The following is a 23042-nucleotide window of genomic DNA, read 5'->3' as shown; positions in this document are numbered from 1 at the left end:
ATTAAATCAGCTGTATTGGTCCCTTCAAATTATGCTGACATTCTTAAATCTTGTTTCATTTGTAAAAGTTGTGAATATTAATTCAGTCTTAAAATGAATGTCAGAAATTTAAAATGGAAAATGTATGACATTGTTTTCATTCTTTTTATGAAATGAACATTATTGCACAGATTGTGGTTTTGTCCCTGTAAATACAATAAAGAAATTGCCTTGACTTTTTGTTTAAAAAAAGTTGGTTTGTCGAAGTTGTATGAAGAAAGTGATGTAAAGACACAAATAGCCAGTTTCTGTCAACACAGTTCCCGTTTGACAAACAGACTACATTACCCAGAATGCTCAGCTCAAAACACCAGCGGCACGTGTTTGAGCATGGCGGCCACAGCTAAGAAGATAGTTGGTGTTTCTGAAGACTCCTGCAGCAGTGACGATGAAGTGTTGAGAAGATGTCAGGAGGCCGTTTGGGAAACACGAAGTGACACGAAGAAAGGTAAAGGTGTTCCTGTTATGTTAGTAGTGAGAGGCGAAGTGGACAGAGAGAAAACTCCTGTAGGAATACGACATTAGCCTGGTGAGAAACCCACCTCTGATTTAAATACAGAGGTGGTAGTAATGAAACGTGAGTCGAAATGTCAGAAATCTATATTTGTATTGCACTTCACTACTCATTAACTTGCTTTAACTTCTTGCAGCATGCTTGTTTTAACCTTCAGCGCTAATGTAGACACAGTATTTATTAAATGCATGTTACCTGATGATGACTGCTGCTATCTGTGTTTTAGATGGGGGCAATATGCAACAGTCAAAACGGTAAGCCTTTTATACATGTATATTTAAGTTATAAGAGCTAGTGTATTGGATTGTTTATCTCCACTTCAGCTATTAAGGTTAAATACTCCAAATGTCCCAGCTATAGCTATATTATCAACGTGCAACCAGGGCAAACAATTAGCACCATTTACCAACCAAATGCTCTTGATATATAAAAAGGACTGGGGGATTTGCATAACTTACCAGCCCAATAAACAATGATTTTCTTGTTAAATTACAAAACTTAATTTTGGACATATGCGGCTTCTCTTTAGTGAATGGTCCAATGACAGAATTTCATACAAAAATATTCAATCAATCAATAATCATAAATCAAGTAAGTTTGAATATTGTCTTGTTGTGCAACAGAATTGTTGTCGCTGACCATGATCACGATGGCAACGAGCTCCAGGTCACCCAAGGGTTTCGAACACACGTCGCCAAAAAGTTAGGAAATCTTCTCGACAGGTATGTAGTTTGACTTCTCTGCATTTTCATATCAATGTGAGGCAAAGATCCATATATTTGAAAACTTAACATATATTGTCCCCTTTCCTGTCAGTCGCTTTACAGAGATGAAAACTGAAACTGAATCCTGTGCGGAGTCAGCAAAATGTGATAATGATGATGACGATGATGAGGGTACATTTTCTCTTTTATTTTGGTACCTACTGCTTTTCAGGGTATACTGCTATTTTTAAATGCATGCCCATCCATATGTTTTCTTTTGTTTCTTTCCTTTTCTAGGATTTCTTCTGTTTTCTACATCAGTCCCGGGACAGGCAGCTGTAGAAGCCCCAGCCCCTGTGAGGCGGCGGCCTATTTCCAGCTCAAGGTTCTTATTATTACATTTTAAAATGTCATTTATTTGTATAGTCCTTAAAGGTTTAGTTTCAAAGTGACTTTGTATAAGGGACTTATCTAAAATCGGTGTGTTACCTACTGTACATTGAGGTTGGCACGCCCACGGTTTGGAGAAACGAGCGTGAGTGACTGCACAGAGGCATCCAATCCAATCCATTTTATTTATATAGCACATTTAAAAACAACAGAGTTGAACAAAGTGCTGTACATCAACAACTGTATAAAAACATAGCATAAATACATAAAAACAGACAGGACATGAAACAAATGTAAAACACGAGACAATGAAACCAGATCAGAAGCCACCGACTGAAAAACTCTCCTATATGACGTAAAAACAATACAAAACACTAGTAAGGTAAAAAAAAAACACATTTAACAGCACAAGTGTCACCTGGTCTGTACAGTAAAAGCCAGGGAAAATAAGTGGGTTTTTAAACGAGATTTAAAAACAGGCAGAGTTGGAGCAAGTCTAACCTGGAGGGGTAATTCGTTCCATAACTTTGGAGCTGCAACAGCAAAGGCTCTGTCTCCCTGCTGCTTTAGCCTCGATTTTGGGACTTCCAGAAGGAGTCTGTCAGCAGACCTCAGTGACCGTGTGGGTGTGTATGGTTTTAAAAGATCTGCCAGGTACGGTGGGACTAAACCGTTTAGGGCCTTGTATGCGAACATTAGCATTTTAAATTGTATTCTAAAATGGACTGGTAGCCAGTGTAAAGAGGCGAGTACAGGCGTAATATATTCACACCTGCCTGTCCTTGTAAGGAGGCGTGCAGCAGCATTCTGGACCAGCTGTAGGCGTGACAGGGAAGCCTTGGTCACTCCAATATAAAGAGCATTGCAGTAATCCAGTTTAGTGGATATAAAACAATGTATTACTTTCTCAAAGTCATTAAAAGAAAGGAAAGGCTTGACCTTTGCTAAAAGTCTTAGCTGAAAGAAGCTGGATTTTACCACAGAGTTAATCTGTTTGTCTAGTTTAAAATCACGAACAATCCGTACACCCAGGTTTGTGACATGGGTTTCACATATGGGACAAGAGAATCCAGCACAGGTGGGGCATTGGGGCCACCACTGGGTCCAAATATTATGACCTCTGTCTTTTTTTCATTGAATTTTAAAAAGTTCAAGGCCATCCAGGCTCTTTTGTCCTGCAGACAGTCAGACAGACGTTGCTGAGGGTTTGGGTCATTTATTTTCAGGGGCATGTAGATTTGCGAGTCATCTGCATAAAAATGAAATGAGACACCATATTTCTTAATGATAGCGCCCAGGGGGAGCAGGTACAGGGAAAATAAAATCGGCCCAAGAATGGAGCCTTGGGGTACCCCGTATGGGAGAGGAGCAGAGGAGGAAGTAAATTCATTAAGATTTACATTAAAACTTCTTTCAGACAGACTTAAACCAGTCTAGAGCAGTACCACTGATTCCCACAAAATGTTGCAGGCGAGTGACAGGACTAACGCGTTACAAGTAACGCGTTACTGTAACGCCGTTATTGTTGGCAGTAACTAGTACTCTAACGCATTACTTTTTTAATTCAGTAACTCATTTACCGTTACTACATGGTGCGTTACTCCGTTAGTTTTTTTTATATAGTCAACAGCCAGGCGAACAGAGATGAGAACTGTACTTAAGTACTTGAGTAAATGTACTTAGATACTTCCTGTGTCACATGCGGAGACGGGCTGTGGGCGTGTTTGTGTTGTTTACTAACAAGACTATCATGGCGGCGGCGGAGCTCAAGTCTTGTTTCTCCACCTGGAGATATTCTCACTATTTCAATTTTTTCGAGCACAAAGAAAAGAACGTTTTAGTTAAATGTAAGTTGTGTCCTGGCGGGTCAAAGATCCTATCTACTGCCCAAACCAGTAATTCAAATCTCTTAAAACATCTGCAAAAACAACATGCTGGGACGAAGCTAGTAGCTAAGACCACAGAGACTCAGCCGACGCCACTCCACCTCCACCTAAGCAACAGCGGCTGGATTTTAACCAAGGGACTTCTAGCCAGGGAAAAGTCGATAAAGCCATTGCACGGTATGTTGTAGAACACATGCAGGCTATTGCTACAGTGGAGTCACCCGCTTTCAGGGAGCTAGTTAGCATGATAGCATGTCCGGGCGGCACAGGGCATATGGGACGGAACACTTTTTCCAACTACCTGGAGAAAGAATATACAAAAATGGAAAGCCAGCTAATATCGATGCAATCCAGATTGCATATAATGCATGTCAAGTTGATCAACAGATTGTATTATTCTCCAATGCAATAACAGTACTGAAAGGAAGGCTATAAGGGCATTAATGGGAGCCCTTTTTTCAAGTAACGAAAACGTTACTTTTCACAGTAACGCATTACTTTTGGGTGTACGTAACTAGTAAATTAACTGAGTTACTTTTGACATGAAGTAACTAGTAATGGTAACTAGTTACTGGTTTTCAGTAACTAGCACAACACTGCAGGCGAGAAATGAGAATACTGTGATTTACAGTGTCAAAGGCAGCTGTCAGGTCTAAAAGTATAAGAACAGCACTGTTCCCAGAATCAGTAGCTAAAAACAGGTCATTAAAAAAACTTTTAAAAGAGCAGATTCAGTGCTGTGGAGGGGTTTAAACCCAGACTGGAATACCTCAAGAATGCCATGCACATTTAAGGACTGCAACTGCTTCAGTACCACTTTTTCTAAAATTTTGGACATAAAAGGAAGTTTATAGATTGGTCAAAACAGAGGTGTCCAGGTTTGTTTTTTTAATCAAAGGCTGGACCACAACATGTTTTAGGCACTTTGGTACTTTTCCTGTAGTCAGGCTGCTGTTAATTATATTAAGAACGTTAAGTCCAACAATGTCCCCGATTTCTTTGAAAAATCGCGCACGGACAGCATCGCTTGGAGAACCTGAGGGTTTCAATTGAGCAACAATTTCTATTAGAGCAGGAAGTGACACAAGCTCAAACTGATCCATAGCAGCTGAGCAAGTGTCCATGACAGATGGATCATGGGAAGGAAGTGAGATGTTTGCTCTGATGGCGCCTCACAGGTTTCAGTGGAGGTTACTAAGTTGATGGATTGTGGAACATTTAGTATACAGTTTATAGTGCTAAAAAGAACACAGGGTTTATGACAGTTATTACGTATAACATCTGAAAAATACTGCGTTTTTTCCGCTTTAACAACTTTCTGATAGCTACGCCAGGAGCCCTTTAAAATATCATAAGACACATGCAGCTTGTCTTTTTTCCATTTGCGTTCAGCCCTTCTGCACTCCTGTCTGGCAGTACGAGTGGACTCATTTAACCATGGTTCAGACTTAACTTTAGGGCGAACAGCTTTTAGTGGAGCAATAGTATCAAGGATGTCTTGACAAGAGGAGTTAAAGAAAGAAAGTAACTCCTCTGTATCACCAGTAATAGGATATGCTCTATCATCCACAAAATGTTTGAAGGCAGCAGAAAACTGAACAGCGGTGGAGGGTTTAAGCATGCGACGAAAATGAGCAGACTGTGGACACTGTTTACCAACAACACAAGGGATAGTGACGACAAATAGAACAGGCATGTGATCGGAGAAGATTGGGTCGCATATCTCAACATTACATATTGATAGACCATAAGACAGGACAAGATCAAGAGTATGCCCGTGTTCGTGCGTGGGGCCAGAAACCGATTGAACAAGATTAAAGGCATCAATAAGATTTTAAAAAGTCTCGAGCCAACGGTTTGTTAGTACAGCAAACATGTATGTTTAAATCCCCCAAGATAAGAACCCGGTCATATGTATGCATAATGCCGGTCAGGAAATCGGAAAAATCGTTAATAAAGTCCTTGTTGTACTTTGGGGGACGGTAAATCACTGCACACAGGACCGGATCAGTGCGGCCCAACTCAAATGAGTTCAGTTCAAAACTAGAGAACGAGGCCGGCAACTGTTTACAATAAAAGTTTGACTCATAAACAATCGCTATTCCTCCTCCTCGACCAGTTATCCTCGGGGAATTCAGCATAGCAATGTACTGCTGAAACAACACGTATTTTAGCCTACTAATAAAAAAGCCTCACTTACAGTAGGTGATTTAAAAGTCTGGAGTCTGATATCTTTGAAGAGAGCACAGGTAGCATCTTCAGAAATGGTTGTCTGACGGCAAGGAACATTATTGTCAATATAGCATACACATAAACTGTTTTTTAGGTGAGGCTTTTAACACCAACAAACTAATAGAACAAGGTAGCATTAGACCAATAACCGCCTTTTTTTGCTTGTTAAAAATACAGTTTGTTGACTCTGGTCAGTTCCTGTCTCAAATATATATTTTTTGCTTCCATGCCGGAATTTCTCCCTGCTCCCCAAACTGGGGACTTGCCAACCTCCGTCTACTGTAACAGATACAATGACTATAAACAAGCACCTTATACAACCTGACTTAAAAACATCCTAACTATCTTTGTAACTCATATATTTCTCTGTTGGTGACAGTGACAGTGACAGTGAGATGGAAATGAGGCTGCGGGAGGCGGCAGTGTCTATCAAAGATCTCTTGCCCTCTTTTTCGCTCCCCTCTACACTCTCCACCCCCTCATCTGAGCTTCCCTGCTCAGAAGATATAAAGGAAAAGAAAAACGTGGTAGAGGAAAAGGAGAACCATGTTGTTAAGAAGAAGAAGAAGAAAAAGAGGAAACGGAAACAAGAGAAGGGTGAGCAGGTAGACTCTGCAGGTTCTCCTGTTAATGATGAGCACGGGAACTCTGGGCAGGAACACACGCAGGTCAAAGTGAAGCGGAAAAAGAAAAAGAAGCGACACACAGAGGAAGAAGTATGATGTGAATTTCTTTTGACTTATCCTTCACTGTTTTGGGATGTTCGTTATCCAGTCCCTCACAAGCTTGAAATATATATCCCAAAACATTTTGAATATGTTTTAGGAAGCTGTGTCTTTAAGAACATTCATCATTTACACAACAGTAAAACTGTATCTGAACAAAAAAAAATGTTTCATTAAAAAATCTTTTCATACCAATCCATGCTTATTCTTGAAATAATCTTTATTTGACTGAAAGAAGTCTGAAAAAGCATTTCAAAGCAGTGACATAAAAAAAATGCAGGCAACACCCAATTTACAAGTTACAACTTAATTTACAAATTATGAAAGTCACTATACACTTCAATGAAAATACATTTCGGTGTTGATTTTTCAGTTGATTGTTGTATCAAAGGTTAATCTTCTCTAATGTCAATCCTTGTTCGTATTACAGTGGTTTCGGAGAGTCTTTAAAGGCATCAAAACTGAATCGTCCCTGTGGCCCCTGACTCCAGGTATTTTTCTGGAAATGTACAGCAGAGGTAGCCCTCTAGCTAAAACACTGTCTCGCTGCAGCACTTCTACTGCGCAGTGGACACCATTTGTGTAGGGATGTAGGAGCTGATGTCTGTTGGTGAAGGTGAGAGGAGGAGAGACTGATGACTTTCTGTCGTCTGAGAAGCAGGATACAGCTCTAGGCTCTCGGATGAAGCTGTTAACAAAATAAATACATAGAAATGTTGTTTAACTCAGCTTAAAATCATGGAAGAGGATTAGAGCCATATGTGAACAAATGTAACAGAGTTCAAAGTCAGACATTATTAAATGTTCTCCAATTGATCTAATCAGATTAAGCCCAGCTTGATTGTGTCATGCTAAAAGTGACTCCAAATGTTAAGGAGTAACCTTGTTGTGTACCTGGCACAGGTGTTTGTGGCTGCATATGTAGAGAGTCTTCTTGTAAAGGAGAGTTTGTAAGTTCCTCAGGATCTGCTGTTAGAATCTATCAAAGAAATGAAAAACAGACACATTTTGTAACCAAAATATTATTATCCGTGCTTCTTTGCAGTCAGGTTGTATGAAGTATTTATCTATAATCAGTGTCAAATCAACAGTAGCCTATCGTCACACAAGTAGCGGCAATACACATTTTAGCCACCTAAAAAAAACGACTATATTAGTTTAGGCGATGCCCTTATCAATCCTTTTTAACAACCAACACTCCATTAAGGGAACAGTCATTTTACCGTGCAGAAAATGGGGGTTGCTCATTTGCTGCTGCCTCTATCTGTCACACAATACAACCCACACAAACACACAGCGAGAGGTCTCCTGTGTTTTGCCAGGTAAAATGACTGTTTTTGTCAATGGAGGCTGGTGGCTTTGAGGAGAGCATAGATGGTCAGCTTCAGTTCCCTGACAGAAATGGCTGTCTAACAATAGGTTCAGGCGGTAAATATATTCTATATATAGCGTTTAGGTAAACTGATATATTTATTTGTTTAGATACACCTTTATTTTGCTGCTTCCTCCCTCCACAGAAGAACATTGCTTTAACTTCCAAGCAATATCTTCTTTCAGTTTCTCCAAACTTGGAATGTCCTGACTGTCATTCACTGTAGGTACTTCACTGACTGTAGATAAGTACATCATCCAATTTAATAAAAACAAATATCCCTTGAAACTTCCTGAACCCCTAGACTCAGTTACCTGTCTGACAGCAGTGAGGCTGGTCAGCGTCCCCAGGCTGCTGCCCTCAGTGATCACCATGGCTTGGGACAGCAGACTGGATGGTACTGAGTGGTACTGGGGCGAATCGGACTTGTTGTACACTGTAATGAGGATCACATGGTCAAACTTATCTCAACATTACACATAAACTCCTATCAGATTGTTGCTGTGATCTTACTGTGGCATGGCAGTTGCGCCATGGTTGCCATGAAGGGGCTGGCCCCCATGTGGCTCTGGAGCTGGTGTGATATGTGCTGCTGGGGAGGGCCGTGAAGCTGCTGCTGGAACGAGATTGGCTGGAGAGTGGTGAACCCGCCCCCCACGTTGTTGATAACAGGCATGCTCTTGGGCTGCCCAGAGGCTAAACCTGTGAATCGTAACGCACCGTTTTCAGTTTTTGTTTTTTTTGAGATGCATGATATTGTCATGTCATTGGTATATGCTGTTAAAGGCCTACAATTAAATATAGGTTACATAATAAAGAAAATAAAATGACACTTTTATTATGTGCATTCAATGGAAAATACATCTGCAGTGTGGAAAAATATACCTCATATTTAAGTCTGTAAGGCCTATCAGTTCATCGGGCTCTTTCATTGGACTTAAAATTAGGGTTTTTTCTAGGACTGAAGCTGCTTTGGTGTTTTCACATCGTCTGAATGTTACAAGTTTGTTTGTCATAAAAGTGCAGCCAGGTGTGGATTCAGGTGATCAGCAGCACCTAGTCAATTTGTGTGGGGCCTCCCTTACTGTTACCCCCACCCCTACACATTCAGCGAACAATGGCATATACACACATCAGGGCAGCCTTTACTTCTGTAGATCTTATTTTTGTTTTGTTGCATTGTGCTTTTTTTTGCTCTGCGATCCCATTATCTGACATTTTGCCAATAGCTGTCGATGAGCTGTCAACTACTATTTGATAACCAATTTGACCTTATAGAAAAACAGCCACATAAGTATATTGTGTATAAATCGAGGTCTGAGTGTAGTTCAGATTAACCCTACTTTTACGTTGTTTTGTTATGCCAGGGGTTCCTATTTTTTATATTCATTAATCAAAGTTAATATATTATTTAGTTTAAGCATCTGAATGTAAAGCATTAATACTCATTTGGAGAAGGCATCATTAAATGCAAAGGCAATTGAAGCCAAGTGTTAGCAAAAATGTAATATCTTGCATCGCTGTAAATGTTTTTTTATATTCTATCAGAAAATAAACTAGAGCTCCAATGTTACCAATGAGAAGCGAGGACTCCCCCAGGCTCATGACGCTGGGCAGTGAGGCCATGATGAGGCCCTGGGAGGAAGCGGTGGAGGCAGACAGGCTGTGCAGCGAGGTCAGAGTGCTTACAGGAGGCAGAGGGCCTCCGCTGGACACCTGAGGGCAAAGGACAGCGTGGTCAGGATGGCAGCAGTGTATACAGGTAGTTTACTATCTAAACTAGCACCTGGACACCAGCCCTCACCAGTTTGGGGTTGTGCGTCTCCAGGAGTGTGTGGCTGGGCTCCAGTTGTACAGGGCTGACCACCAGACGTCCCACTATCTCCCCCACGCTCCCCCGTGCAGAGCTCATCGCGTCACACAGGATCTGCTGGCTGTATTTCATACCTGGAAAACAAGAAGTCAGGCCCCACAACACTGACAGGGGTTATATTAAAATGTAAGTAAGCGCATTTAGTCAAGTAATGAGTATTTCCGGTTTGAGCGCTACAATTCGGAGGCAAATATTTTACTAAGTTAATATGGAAACATTAGTCCCTAGTTCCTTGCAGATTTAGATTTGAATAAAAAACATAAATCAAAAAATACGCTTAATAATGAATGAATAGCCCTTCATATATGAAGGGCTATTCATTAATAACATTTTGTTAAATGGTAGATGATGATACGTTGTACTTGAGCATATTTAAGGTTTTAAATACGTAACAGTATTTCCAGACTGTTTTTAAGGCTTTTCCTAAAATATAATATCTGAGCACTTTTTCCAACACTGCATTGGTTGATTTGCAAATGGCAGCATAAGGGAACTGAGAAATATGAGCATCTGAACCAGAACCTGTACAGTCATGTCTACAAGGGTCTGATGGTTGTACACCATGGGATCAAAAAGAAAATACATCCTGTATAGGCAAGTCTAATCTCGATCCTGCTTCCTCTTTCAGTTTAGATTTCACTCTTGAATTTCAATGTGTACTCTCTTCCAACCCTGTTAGTGTGTTACCATGCTCTGGACTCGGGATGTTGAGGTGAGAGGAGGAGGCAGATTGGTTGGGGAAAGGTGTGTCGAGAGCCAGTTTGTTGCGAAAGGCCTCCTCTTTGCGGCGGTTTGCAAACCAGTTGTACACTCGGACCTCTGTGACCAGGTTAGAGCCCAGGCCGGCGAGCTGCGAGGACGACACCCCCCTCTGATGGCACTCTGCCCTGAGGGAGGCACAGCACACTGTTACATGGCTTTTATTTTGAAGGCAGGGCTATGTTAGAAAAGTAAAAGAAAATGACCACTCTCCCCTAGAAAGAAATATTTGTCTTATTTACTTTATTTTCTACACATAGAAAATGATTACAGTAATAAACTCAATGCTTTTCAATTAAAGTAAGGATTCCTCTCCAGAACAGAATCACACCTCTTAAGAAAGAGGGTTTCTTTCTATGTATTCATATGTATCAACAAATGGATGGTGAAGGGTTGTTGCCTTAATAAATAGGAAGGCATTATCTCCTTTCCTTTGGTAAAGGATGGTCCAGTGCACACTATGCTACCAGTTATTGTGGCCTAGGGAATTCACAAAAACAATTTGATGATGTCGACTTAAAATACATTAAATAACAATGTGTTTAATGAAATCTATTTAACTATGTTATTGTGGGTTTTGTTTTGTTTGTTAATGGTAAATGATTTGCACTCAAAATACTTGAGAAGGTAAAGAGAAGGTCTGTAACCATACATGTGCAAAAACAATACAAGAATTATACTCATAGTGAGATTTAAGATTTAAAGAAAAGTATATATAAATTGCACAAACTTGGATTGTGGCTAATTCAGTCCTTATATCTATTGTTTGAAAGGAATTTATCAGATGTCAGGCTCTAAGTGGGTTTAATAATCATATTTCAAGGCTGGCCTCGCTCGTTCTTTTGGTCTTGTTGGGTGAAGCATCAAAACTGTTTAAAAAAATCAGATATATTTGAATAATCCTGTTTTGTCCTTGTACCATCACTAATGCTCACCTGTTACAATCCTCCACTAACCCCTCTCTCTCCTCCTTGCTGGGGTTCTTCTGTCGCTCGTAGGCGTGGAAGAGGATCTGCAGGGAGGCTGGACCCCATTTAAACCTGTTCCTCCGTCCTTTCCTTGTTTCCTCTCCTTGCTCCTCTGCAGATCCAAGGCCATGTTTGGCATTGGTAAATTCTGAAAGGTAATTCATTTTCACTTTTTCACACCTCCCTTTCAGTATCTCACTTGATGCATGTTTATAGTAGAAAAAAGAGCACCTGCAGCTCGTCCTTGTACTCACGCTGGCTGATCTCGCACTGCTTCTTGACGTACCAGGTGTACAGAGACGCTCTCTTCTGGTTCTTCATGGGCGTGCCTTTGTTGAGGTGCTGGGAGAGATGGGACTGGTTGAGCCCTGTGGATTCCACCACCTCCCTCTGAGGGAGGTTGTGCTGCTGCATGTAGCTTTTCACAATTTTAGCAACGTGCCAGGGGTCCTCCCTGTTTGAAAAAATGTATCTTATTTTTGTGTGTTCTTGCCCACCTTTATATTATTGTGTATCCTTTCCACTTTGTAGTTTGTTTAACTTTCGTTTATATCCCGTTACCCTTTCCGTTATATTTCTGGGTTAACACTTTCTAGTCGAGTGCTAAACGGTTCTTCACAACATTGGACATAAAGCGTGGTCATTTAGAGGGAAGTAGAGAGAGGCTTATTGACAGAGAGAGATAAGGGAAAGCACACAGGGGCGAAGTCCAGCACTGGAGGGGAAACACGTGTAAAAGGTTTATGAAGCCTAATTTAACGCTTTTAACCGTCAGGTAAGCAACAGATAAATACACAATACTACAAAAAAACTCTCTGACTGGAATTCAGCACACACACAGTATTTTGATATTGGGTTGAACCATATTAAAAAAAAGATTGTAAAGAGAGTCTAGTGAGAGTTTTAATACTTTAATAAAAAAAACTCACATCTCAGTAAAGTGTCCCAATAAAATACATCAGTATATTATAAATATCATAAAACATCCCTAAAAATATGTAAAAATATCCCTCATGCCTTTATGTAAACATGGCCTCACATGACCAGCCCTACTCCATTAATCTTCACCTAAGCATGTAGCTTATTTATTAAGAAATGGTTGGAGAATAATGATGGGGGTGGGTAATTAGTAACTAGCAAAGGAGGAACCCTCTTTAAATTCGCTTCACAAGCTAGTATGCAGAGAGAGAGGCAGATAAGCTGGCAGAAGGAGAGTGGATAAAGAGGGAAAAGGAGCAAAGAAGAATACAAAACTAAAAGTGCAGTTTTGATAAAAGAGAAGAACGGGGGGAATAAAAAATAAGCAAGGTATTTTTTTAATTTGACCACTCACAGACAAATTGCTGGGCAAAAATAGCATTTTAAGGTGTTTTTTTTAAATCAGTGGATCTTCCAGAGCAGTGCTGGGATCTACTCACTGCAGTAACCGGTCCACTTCAGCCCTCAGTTTGGCCGCCTCCTCGGGGGAAAGCTTCTCCAGCTCTCGGAATATAGGCGGTGGGAAATCCATTTCTCCTTCCTCTGAGCTCTCTCCATCCCCCCGCTCCCCCCTCTCGGTGCCAGTACTCGCCCTGTCTCGCTCCAGTTCCCCTACGGCTTGGACCAGGATGTCCCGGGACAGGCCAGATCCCAGCAGGGCCCAGATCAGCTGCTCCTGAAGGGCGGTCAAACTGCGCGGCTTGGCCTCGGCCCGCTCCTCTATCCTCTCTTCCATTGCTCTGATGCCTTACCTCGCTGCCGCCACGCAAACAAACACTGCTCTCATGTGCACTGCCACGCTCAAACACAGGCAGCGTTGGGCCTCATTATATTAACAGTCCCTCAGATACAGATACTTTAATTTTCCCAGTGTTGAATTTCCTCCCGATGTGTCCTGAGCTGCCTGGTTTTGGCTCTCCACCTGCTGTTTTGCTTTTCAAAGGTCAATATTCTTCTTCTTTTTTCCCTCCCTATTCACCCCCTCCTCCTTTCATGGGCCCTGTGAACTTTGTCCCCACTGCCTCAGTCCCCAACAGTGACCAAAGTGCAATTGAACAACAATAAATAAACGTGAGGGGATGTTAGAGTTGCATGAAGGGCTGCAGAGGCTCCTCTCACAGCCGACAAGTAAAGAAAACATAACAGAAAAGTTTTGTGTTGCTTTTACACATGTAAATATTTCAGATTGTTCACAGTGAAACCATCTTTTGGGACACAGAGAGAAGCTCCTCTTATCCATCTGTTTGCATCATGGATATGATGCAAACTTTAATGATGAAGCATGTAGTGGAAAAGTAATAATTAACACACATATGAAATATATATTAACTGAGCATAAACATGGTCTGATCTTGTCCTGCATGCCACTAGAGAGCGCTGCTGTGTCATGTTTACATGTGCGCGGCCCAGTTTCAGGATGTGTCCCCAGACCAAAGTTAGTTCACATTGGGGGCCGTTGTGTTCACAGTCTTGCTGAGTGGAGAATGAGCTCAATCACTCAGTGGAGAACAGCATTTTGACAGCTTGTATGGTATTGAAAGTAAAAGTAATTGTTCTACCGGAAAAAAGACTGATATATTATTATTGATTATATTTTACAACTTTCTTCATTTGTATTCTAAATGTATCTTTTGTTGTTATGTATTTTACTTTTTGTATTGTTATATATGAGTTATATATTACTTATTTCACAGTAACTATTTTCACTATGTTTATGTTGGTTTTTATAAACTTTTTCTATTTTAGTTTAAATGATTTGACCACATCAGTGTGTGCGGAGGTTTACTTTTCTTACGTGTCTGGAGTGAATACTTTCTTGTTAAACACGTTGTAATCTCAGTCTATGTAAACAACCAATATTACCCATACGTTATATTTTGTTTGTCTATTTGCTCACCAGGGGGGTATACTACGAAGCAGGATTTTCGCTTAGCCGGCTACATTCAGGGAAAACTCCGGCTTTCCGGTCCTACGAAGCTGGTTCTCTTTTTAGCAGGCTAGATCTCCATGGTAACTTATGCTTAGCGGCTAACCTGGTCGGGACCAGGTTAGGTTGCAGGCTAAGAGCTCAACTCAGTGAAAGCACTGCCTGCTGACCAATCAGAGCTCAGTGTGCGGAGTTTAAAGCGATCAAGTCATATTACAGGAGAAAGGAAATACAGAAAAGCTGCCATTGCAGGAAAGACGGCCGGCAAAAATCACTGACTGTGAACATGAACATTAATAGAATATCACCTCCATCTTCAGAGCAATCTGACTATTATAACATTAGCGTTAAGAAAGCTTACTTAAATATCTGCCACAACATAAGTAACCGGATCAGAGTAACATTAAGTACAGTCCGCGGCATATCACTTCATAATGTATCATATATCTCCTTATCTGAGTCAGCTGAGCCGTATCTGGCCGTGCAACACTCACAGTGTCACATACTGTATGCAGAAGTATTATTTTAAGCAACACATTAAGTTGACGAAACACTCGAGACAAATGTAATTAAAGTCAGATCGTGTCTTAGACGGGGCAGTGATATCATAAATCTGTTAATGTACGCATTCAAACACTTGTTCTGTTACCAGCTGTATTCACCTTGCAGGTGCAGCTATGTGGCTTTGATCCTGGATCAAGTGTTTAAGTCATGGATGTTTAAAGTTGAACTTCTTCATATGTCTAATATTATAGTTGAATTTTCATTCAGGAAGTATGACGCTGCCTGTCAGTGCGCTTCTCCATGTTTGTGATTGGTCGAATGCTCCAGATACCACTGCTTTCATGTGAACGTGCACCTAACTAGATAGGAAACGGCTGGCTTGAGCGATCCACTTGATAACCAGCGTCGTAGTACAGTTTAGCGAGAGCGCGTATGTTTTGGATTAGGCCAACCGGCTAACTCAAACATATCCAGGTTAGGTTGAACCAGCTTTGTAGTATAGGCCCCTGTAATCACCTTGATATTGGTGATTGTTGATAGTTTAACTATGAACATGTCTTTGGTTTTTACTTTAATGCATTAACGTGGAGCAGTCACAATGTAAATATAATAGAAATAATGTGCAGTTTATTTCGGTGATTTAGTGTTAGGCAAATGTGAGGGATTTGTATGCTGCACCCACAGGTGGTTTTAAACTTTTTAAATTGTTTACGTAGATTAATTTCAAAACCTTTTTTTTCCCTTCCAGATTCAATTCTTTATCTTTGATCCACCCTGTTGTGTTTTGTTAAAGAAAGTTGGCAGGAATGATAAGTTGGAAGTGGACTGGGAAAGGAACGAGGGCGAACTGAAAGGGAGAAAACCTTTGAGAGTTAATGTAGTCCTTTATCTTTCTCTCTCTTTCAGTGTAAAACGCTCACTTTCTCTGCCTGTATCACCTTATACCATTCTCAGGTTCAGCCTATCAGCACCTTTTTGTGTGGAGCTCCTGTTACCCCACCCCACCCTGGGGAAGATGGCATTATACTGTATTTGGAAGGGTAACAGAGCTCCCTCTATCTCCCTGAGACATGCCACTGACCTGTAATTAAGTCCCATTGTTCCATTCAGAGGAAACTCCTCACCAAAACGGACAGAGGGCAATGTGTGTGGATTTCCAACAGCTCAGATACCGCTGTGACTAATGCTCCACCACACAAGCTGGGTTTATCAAAATGGACCACATGCAGCACACATTTCCCCTCTCCAGAGAACTCAAAGCTATGTTGATTGATAATGAGATACAATCCACACTGTCCATCTCTCATTAGTGAGCCTTTGCTGGCTGTGTTCTCTCTCCGTCTCTTCCTCGCCTCTCCCCCCCTTCCCCACCATTCAACCCCATTGATCATGCATGCAGAAATTTAACACACCCCTTAATTCCTGTCCAAATAGCCCCTGTCCCACTTCCAGAGCTTCAGCTGCTCATCTGCAGAGGTAGAGTTGGCCTGTGTGTGCAGGCAGGACACTGGATGAGGATCAAATCTGTGCTGGACACGATCTAACTACAAGTTTTATTTACTTAAGTTTTTCCATTTTATGCAAACTTTAAACTTCTACGATATTTAATGTATAGGCAAATATTTTTGCTTTTTATTCCTACATGTATTTGTTAACTTTAGTTACTCTGAAGATTCAGATTAATGATAGAATATATAATCGACCTATGATAATACGTGGTAATCCCTTGATAAATTATATTTTATTCCCTTGATGACATAGTAATAAGAATACCACCTGTACTATTAAAGTGAAGAACATGTTAATGCATGCATCATTTTTAATCCAATAATAAGCCCACTGTGAAGAATGAGTATATTACTTTAAAATATGTACTATAGTACTTTTTTAATTCTTATGCTTCCACTTCTGCTTAAGGTTTTGAATGCACACCTTTTACTTGTACTATGTAGTATAATACTTATGTAAAAGATATACTGCACCACTGGAGTATTTGATTGTCCTTGTATATCTGTGCACCCTAGCATTTCACGCTCAGAGATTGTAGGGTGTCTGGGATTATGACTGTGTGTGTGTATTTTGGAGACATATCTAGCACTAAAAAGTCTCCAGACTTTCTAACCTCTGCAACATAACTTTAAAACCATGGGTAGAACAGCATCCATTTTACATTCACAGCGAGTCAAATCTGTTGTTGTCTCTGAGTTGCTCAGCCTATTGATTGTCCCTAACTTTGGTCACCAGGTCACATGTTGAGTCAGTGTTGAGAAGATTAGCCAGAGCTGGCTTTGCTACTAATTAAATACTTAAACCCCAGCAATGAATGAGCATACAGCACACAAAACCTCCTGTTTCACCACACCGCATAAGCCGGTTTGCAATATGGAAGTTGTATTCAGAATAGTATTCAAAAGATATTTCACGAGAGATACAGTAGCAGTACCAGAATGTTAAAAATACTCTGTTATGAGTAATTCAGAATCGGGTTTATTGCCAAGTACATTTTCTCTTACCAAGAATTTGCTTTTGGGAATTGGTGAATAACATAAATATAGTAAGAGAAATTAAAGTTATACATAGAAAAGTATTCAACCACTGGAGAAAAATCCAATAAAATAAGAAAAAGTACTAAAGAACATTATGTACACGAAGCATAAATATAGAAAAGAAAAAAAATCTTACAAATTGCTATTAAAAATTATGCACATTAATACCTCAATGTTGCAGCATGTAATGTGGGGCTTGTTTGTATGACCTATTATATTGCTGTGTAGCCTTACCTGTGATAATACATCATTAGTTGATGTAGTTTGTAATGCCATTTAAAATCTGCAAAGTATTTTAAGTTATCAAAAAGTATATTGGAGTTAAAATTACAATATTTGCCTCTAAAGTATTGGGGTAGGTGTATAGAGTAGGACATTAACTAAAATTAGGTAACTGAAGAGTATTTGTACACAATTTGTCATAGATTTCTGGCACTTCATTGTAAACTTTATCTTTTATTTAAGTCCTCCCAAAACAGATCATATTCAGAATGAAAATTAGTTATTGAAAGAAAGGCAAGGGCAAATTACTTTTTAGATACTATTCGACAGGCAAAGGGGAATTCTCAAAAACGATAGAAAACCATTGACAAACTTATTGGAAAAGATCACTCAAAAAATTATAATACTGAGCTTATGATAAACGGAACCCTACAACAGGATAGCCTAGCCGTGGCCAACCATTTTAATACTTTCTTTATTGAGTCTGTTTCAGAATTGGCCCACAGTTTCAATGTAACAGAACCGCTTCTTGCATTAGCTGACGATACAAAAGTGCTCAAACTCAACTGTACAAATGAGACTAAAGTGAATAAAATAATTTCCACCTTATCAAATTCTAAGGCTAAAGATCACTGGGGACTAGACACAGTATTTATAAAACATAAAAAGGACTTAGCTAGCTCCATCACCTATACAAATCAATCATTAAAAGATAATAAATTTCCATCAGCTCTTAAAACTGCTATTGTAACACCAATTTTTAAATGTGGCGACAAGAAAGAAGTAGGCAACTATAGACCCAACAGCATTCTACCTGTTGTGTCCAAAGTAGTTGAAAAAGTAGTCGCGGAGCAGCTGGTGTCACACCTAAGCTACAACAACCTACTCCATCCTATGCAGTTTGGTTTTAGGACCAATTATTCTACTGAGACTGCATGCTGCTATTTAGTGGAAGGAATCAAGGCTAAGTTAGACAAAGGAGGGATAGCTGGAGCAGTGTTCCTTGACCTGCGAAAAGCATTTGACACAGTAAACCATACCAAACTTTTATCAAAACTCAACAATTTCAACCTGTCAGTTAGCACAATACAATGGGTCAGGTCTTATTTAGCTGGTCGTTCTCAATGTGTCCGTATAAATGATAAACTGTCAGAAACTAAGCCATGCTCAATCGGAGTGCCACAAGGCTCAATTCTTGGACCGCTGTTGTTCAGCATATATATTAATGATCTCCCATCTGTTTGTGAGGATGTGGACATCCAGATGTATGCTGACGACACGGTGCTTTACACTCTAAGCTCTCGTCGACGCTGCACAAAGTTGCTCAATGGTTAAATTACTCGTGTCTTACTTTAAACACTAACAAAACAGTGACAATGTATTTCACGAATAAGAAAAAAACAACCACGCATCCACAGCTTCGTGTGAATGGTAAAATAATTGAAAACGTCAATGAGGTCAAATACTTGGGAGTGATCTTGGATGCCAATTTGACTTTTGAAAGCCATATTAGAAGCATGACTAGAAAGCTGAAATATAACATTTTCAAATTTAAACATATTAGGAACTCATTAACCATAGAAGCATCGAAAACCTTTTTGCATGCCATGATACTATCACATTTTCACTATTGTATAACCTGCTGGTCCCAAGCAACTAAGACTGCTATGAGACTACTTGAGGTTCTTTATAAACAAGCCTTAAAAGTTATGGATAGAAAGTCATTAAAACACCATCATTGCAATATACTGTCCAAATACAAACTTTTCAGTTTTGATAGTCTTGTTCTACTTTCCCGAGTTCGATTGGTATTCAGAATCATTCACAATTCTACAACACCACCGTTGAGGGGCTTTTTTCAGTTTCGCCGTGAACAGAGTTGCAGAAACTCCAGGGGCCTCATTTATAAAGCGATATACGCTCAAAAAATGGCGTACGCCAGTTTCTACGCAATGTTTGCGATTTATAAAATACTAACTTGATGGGAAAACGTGCGGTCCTCCACGCAAACTCTAACCCATGCGTACGCACTAAGCACAACAACGGGAGAGACGGGTTGAGACGCACAGGCTGCAGTGGAGACGCTGCGCACAGCTGATCGACAGCTGGAACACAAACCACCAAATACAAAAACATAATTCAGATCCAGTCGTCATGACTCCACTCCGGAGGGATTCCCCGATCACTTCTTACAGTTTCTCATCAAGGGGGTGTCTCCTGTCCCCGGTACAAACACACTGCCTGAGGAAGGCTATGTGTATTGTTTTTGTCATTAACCTTTTTCGGGCCATTTATTTATTTATTTTGGTGACGATCCGACCTCCATGCTGCTACTCTGGTTCAAACGGCATCCACCAAACAATATGATTTATCTCCACCTCCCCAAAATAACCCACATCTGACACGGCGTGAGATGTCTTTTTTAACTGTTCTGTCGTAATTTACTCATTCAAGGGTACTATGACTATGCTTGCACGTCATGGTACCATAGCACCTCCAAGGCGCTAAAAATAAAACTTCAAACATCGCAAAATAAACTGGTCAGACTACTGCTTGACCTTTCATCTAGAACCCACCTCACCTCTGCCCACTTTGACAACCTAGGATGGCTTAGAGTAGACGACAGAGTACAGCTACTTGCAATGGGCCTGGTCTACAAGATCCACTACACCTCTATGGTACCCATGTACATGTCAAAATTATTCCCAAAGGTCAAGGAATACCATGATCATAACACCAGAGGGAGCTCCACAAATCATGTGAAACCCAGATTTGGCACAAAAAAGGGGGAATACACGTTTCGCAATTATGCCACATCAAGGTGGAACGCTCTTCCCACAACTGTAAAGGAAAGTAAAACTATACTTACCTTCAAAACCTCTCTTAAAGAGCACCTTCGGGGGAGAGCATTGCAAAACTGGCCCCGGTAATGGTACAAATCTCAACCTGTCGTTCAATGGACAGCTCCCCCCCCCCCCCCCCCCCCCATCTATGTATATACTCGCATTTTAGACTCTGTTACTAACTGTATATCTGTAGACTTGGTATGTCTTAAATGTCCGGTTAGGATGTATTAGAACGAAATCTAAAATGAAAATTGTAAATAAGCCATCTGTATGTAAAAAACCACCTGTATGTAAATTGTAAATAAGCCATCTGTATGTCAAATATGTCTTATATGTCTTAAATGACATGATGAATTGGAAATGGGGGACCCTGATGTAGACAAGACGAAAGTCTTTCTCTGGTCTGCATCCCCTTAACAATTGTATGTTTTGAGCTGTACTGTACTGTACCCAATATACAAGCTGTTAATAAACTTTTCAATCAATCAATCAATCAATCAATTTCCTGCGATCTTCTTCATAAAGTCAGTCAGAATGTATGAATGAATGGGCGTTTCTTTGACTATTTATAGGCAAATATGGGCGTTACGTGAAACCCGCAAAAGCTGCACCGCATTTCGAGTCGGTTGTGATTTATAAAGGGAAACCGGCGTAGGAAGTGCTGTACGCACTTTCCTCGCCGGTGCGCAATGTTTGGTGAATCGGGAAGTGGCGGAAAATGTATGGACCTATTTTTCGGATTTCTACTACGTAAGCAACCTTCCCACGTGAATCCTACGCACGGCGTTATACATGAGGCCCCAGATCTGCATCAAATGCAGATCTAACCATCCCTCTTAGGCGCACTGCCTTTGGACGATCAGCATTTTTCGTTTACGGCCATCAAGCACTGGAATACTCTTCCAGTTGAACTTAAAACCTGTACTGATTTTAACTCGTTTTTCTATGGTGGGAAAAAAATGATATTAAGCAACCAGTCATGCCAACATTAATTACACTGTCATCTGAGTTTTTTTTATTTGAACTGTATTGTCATACTATCTCTTAGATATTTTATTTAAGTGTATTTGAAGTGGACTAAGTATTATGTTCGTAACCTGAATTTAAATCAGGCTTTGTAATTATTTGAGTGACCGAGATCATGTAAGTGTATTTCAAGTGTACTATGTATTAATTTATTGAGCTGTACTTATATCAGGTTTTAAAATTGTTTGACTGATAGAGATCATGCAATGTTATTATTTGTTTATTGATTGTTATGAACCTGTCTGAGGACCACAGATGGAAATGAGCTATTGGCTATAATCAGGCATATTGCATCTCTTCTCTTTGCTGAGATTAATGTTTTTGTATGCATGGTCCTTCTATAAATAAATACAAATACAAATTGTATTTTTGGAATTGTAAAGTGTGCTTGTTAACACTTTATCCAAACTAGGACGACGGACATTGTGTCAAGTTAGTCAACATTGGCGATATGGGACAGGAAGTTCTGCCTTCATAATAAAGGCTTAATGTTTGTCGCTTAAAGGTCCCATGTCATGGCCATTTCTACTGATCATATTTCCATTGTTGAGGTCTACTAGAATATATTTATATTGTGCAATTTTCCAAAATCACATTGGTTTCTCATACAGCATCTCTGTATGTGTATTCACCAGGTATTCACTCTCTGTCCTAAACGGCTTGTTGGAGCTCCTGCCACCCCCTCCCTGTGAGCCCAGTGTGCTCTGATTGATCGGGACGTTGCGAGGCTCGTTGCTGCTCACTGCTGCTGCGAGGAGCGGACAGGTTTCCGGGTCGGCGATACAGCGAGAACAAGCTAAACTCATCCTGAGCACAAACACTCACATCCGAAGTAAAAACAATAAGTGTGGCTTGATATTGAGTAAGAAAAAGGTTTATAACGCTGCGAGAATGTGTCTGGGGAGAGCATTTCTCCGCGATCCCAACTCGTCTATTACCAGCGTTTACCAGCCAAGGGATCCTGGTGTGTGAGGTGCTCCGCGGATTAGTCCATTTGGGCCAATCCGGTCATTTGTTGTTAATTTGGGTGTTCGTATTGAGGTATTGTTTTCATTTCTTATGATATTTTTGTTGTCATGATCCGATATGACATTACATAGATGTTTGTTAGTGTGTTTACTCTGAATTAATTAGCTGTTTGTAAAAAGAAAAGTGGTTTATTATTGTTTTATTACGCTATTCTAAAAATATATATTATTAGGTTAAATTACTTAAAAAGGCTATGCTTTGGATCTGATCGAATGTATATATTTCTGAAATGACTTACCCAGATTGTGCCTTGATTAAAGCTGGTCATTTTCAACTCGAATGTAGTTTGAAAAGGCACTTAGTGCATTCCCTGTTCTAAAAAGCCACTCAAAACACTGTCAATGTAAGACATTCTTATTTGTTAAGTATGCAGCAAGGTTGCATGGCTTAAAGTAAAGAGTATAGGACCAGCACATTTAAAACGGCAACAACTGTTCATTTCATTGTAAGCTCATGAGCATTGGTCTGATACCATATATTGTGCCATTGTGACAATTGGTTC

General features: G+C 40.2%; 2 protein-coding genes across 4 annotated transcripts; one reads left to right on the top strand and one right to left on the bottom strand.

Annotated features, from left to right (window-relative positions):
• The first annotated feature begins 317 nt into the window (after window positions 1-317).
• cunh12orf43 (chromosome unknown C12orf43 homolog) lies at window positions 318-6685 on the top strand. The gene is made up of 6 exons (XM_034212694.1): window positions 318-487; window positions 780-807; window positions 1177-1275; window positions 1370-1449; window positions 1555-1642; window positions 6145-6685. Exons 1-6 carry the CDS (start codon window positions 370-372, stop codon window positions 6485-6487), a joined length of 756 nt encoding a protein of 251 aa, XP_034068585.1. The 5' UTR covers window positions 318-369; the 3' UTR covers window positions 6488-6685.
• Window positions 6686-6692: 7 nt separating this feature from the next.
• On the bottom strand, window positions 6693-13410 carry hnf1a (HNF1 homeobox a). 3 transcript variants are annotated; one of them, XM_034212685.1, is made up of 10 exons: window positions 12881-13409; window positions 11717-11916; window positions 11430-11610; window positions 10423-10622; window positions 9667-9839; window positions 9437-9578; window positions 8376-8564; window positions 8177-8298; window positions 7385-7469; window positions 6693-7178 (listed from the first exon to the last, which is right to left on the bottom strand). In XM_034212685.1, the coding sequence occupies exons 1-10, from the start codon at window positions 13174-13176 to the stop codon at window positions 7048-7050; spliced, it is 1719 nt and encodes a 572-aa protein (XP_034068576.1). In that variant the 5' UTR covers window positions 13177-13409; the 3' UTR covers window positions 6693-7047. The 3 variants fall into 3 exon arrangements, with proteins under 3 accessions (XP_034068576.1, XP_034068577.1, XP_034068578.1); XM_034212686.1 differs by having other exon boundaries at window positions 9667-9809; XM_034212687.1 differs by lacking the exons at window positions 6693-7178; window positions 7385-7469 and adding an exon at window positions 7867-8100 and having other exon boundaries at window positions 12881-13410.
• Between the last annotated feature and the right edge of the window lie 9632 nt (window positions 13411-23042).

Source organism: Gymnodraco acuticeps, unplaced genomic scaffold, assembly GCF_902827175.1.
Source record: "Gymnodraco acuticeps unplaced genomic scaffold, fGymAcu1.1, whole genome shotgun sequence".
NCBI classification, from domain to species: domain Eukaryota; kingdom Metazoa; phylum Chordata; class Actinopteri; order Perciformes; family Bathydraconidae; genus Gymnodraco; species Gymnodraco acuticeps.
This window is presented reverse-complemented; position numbering and strand designations above follow the sequence as displayed.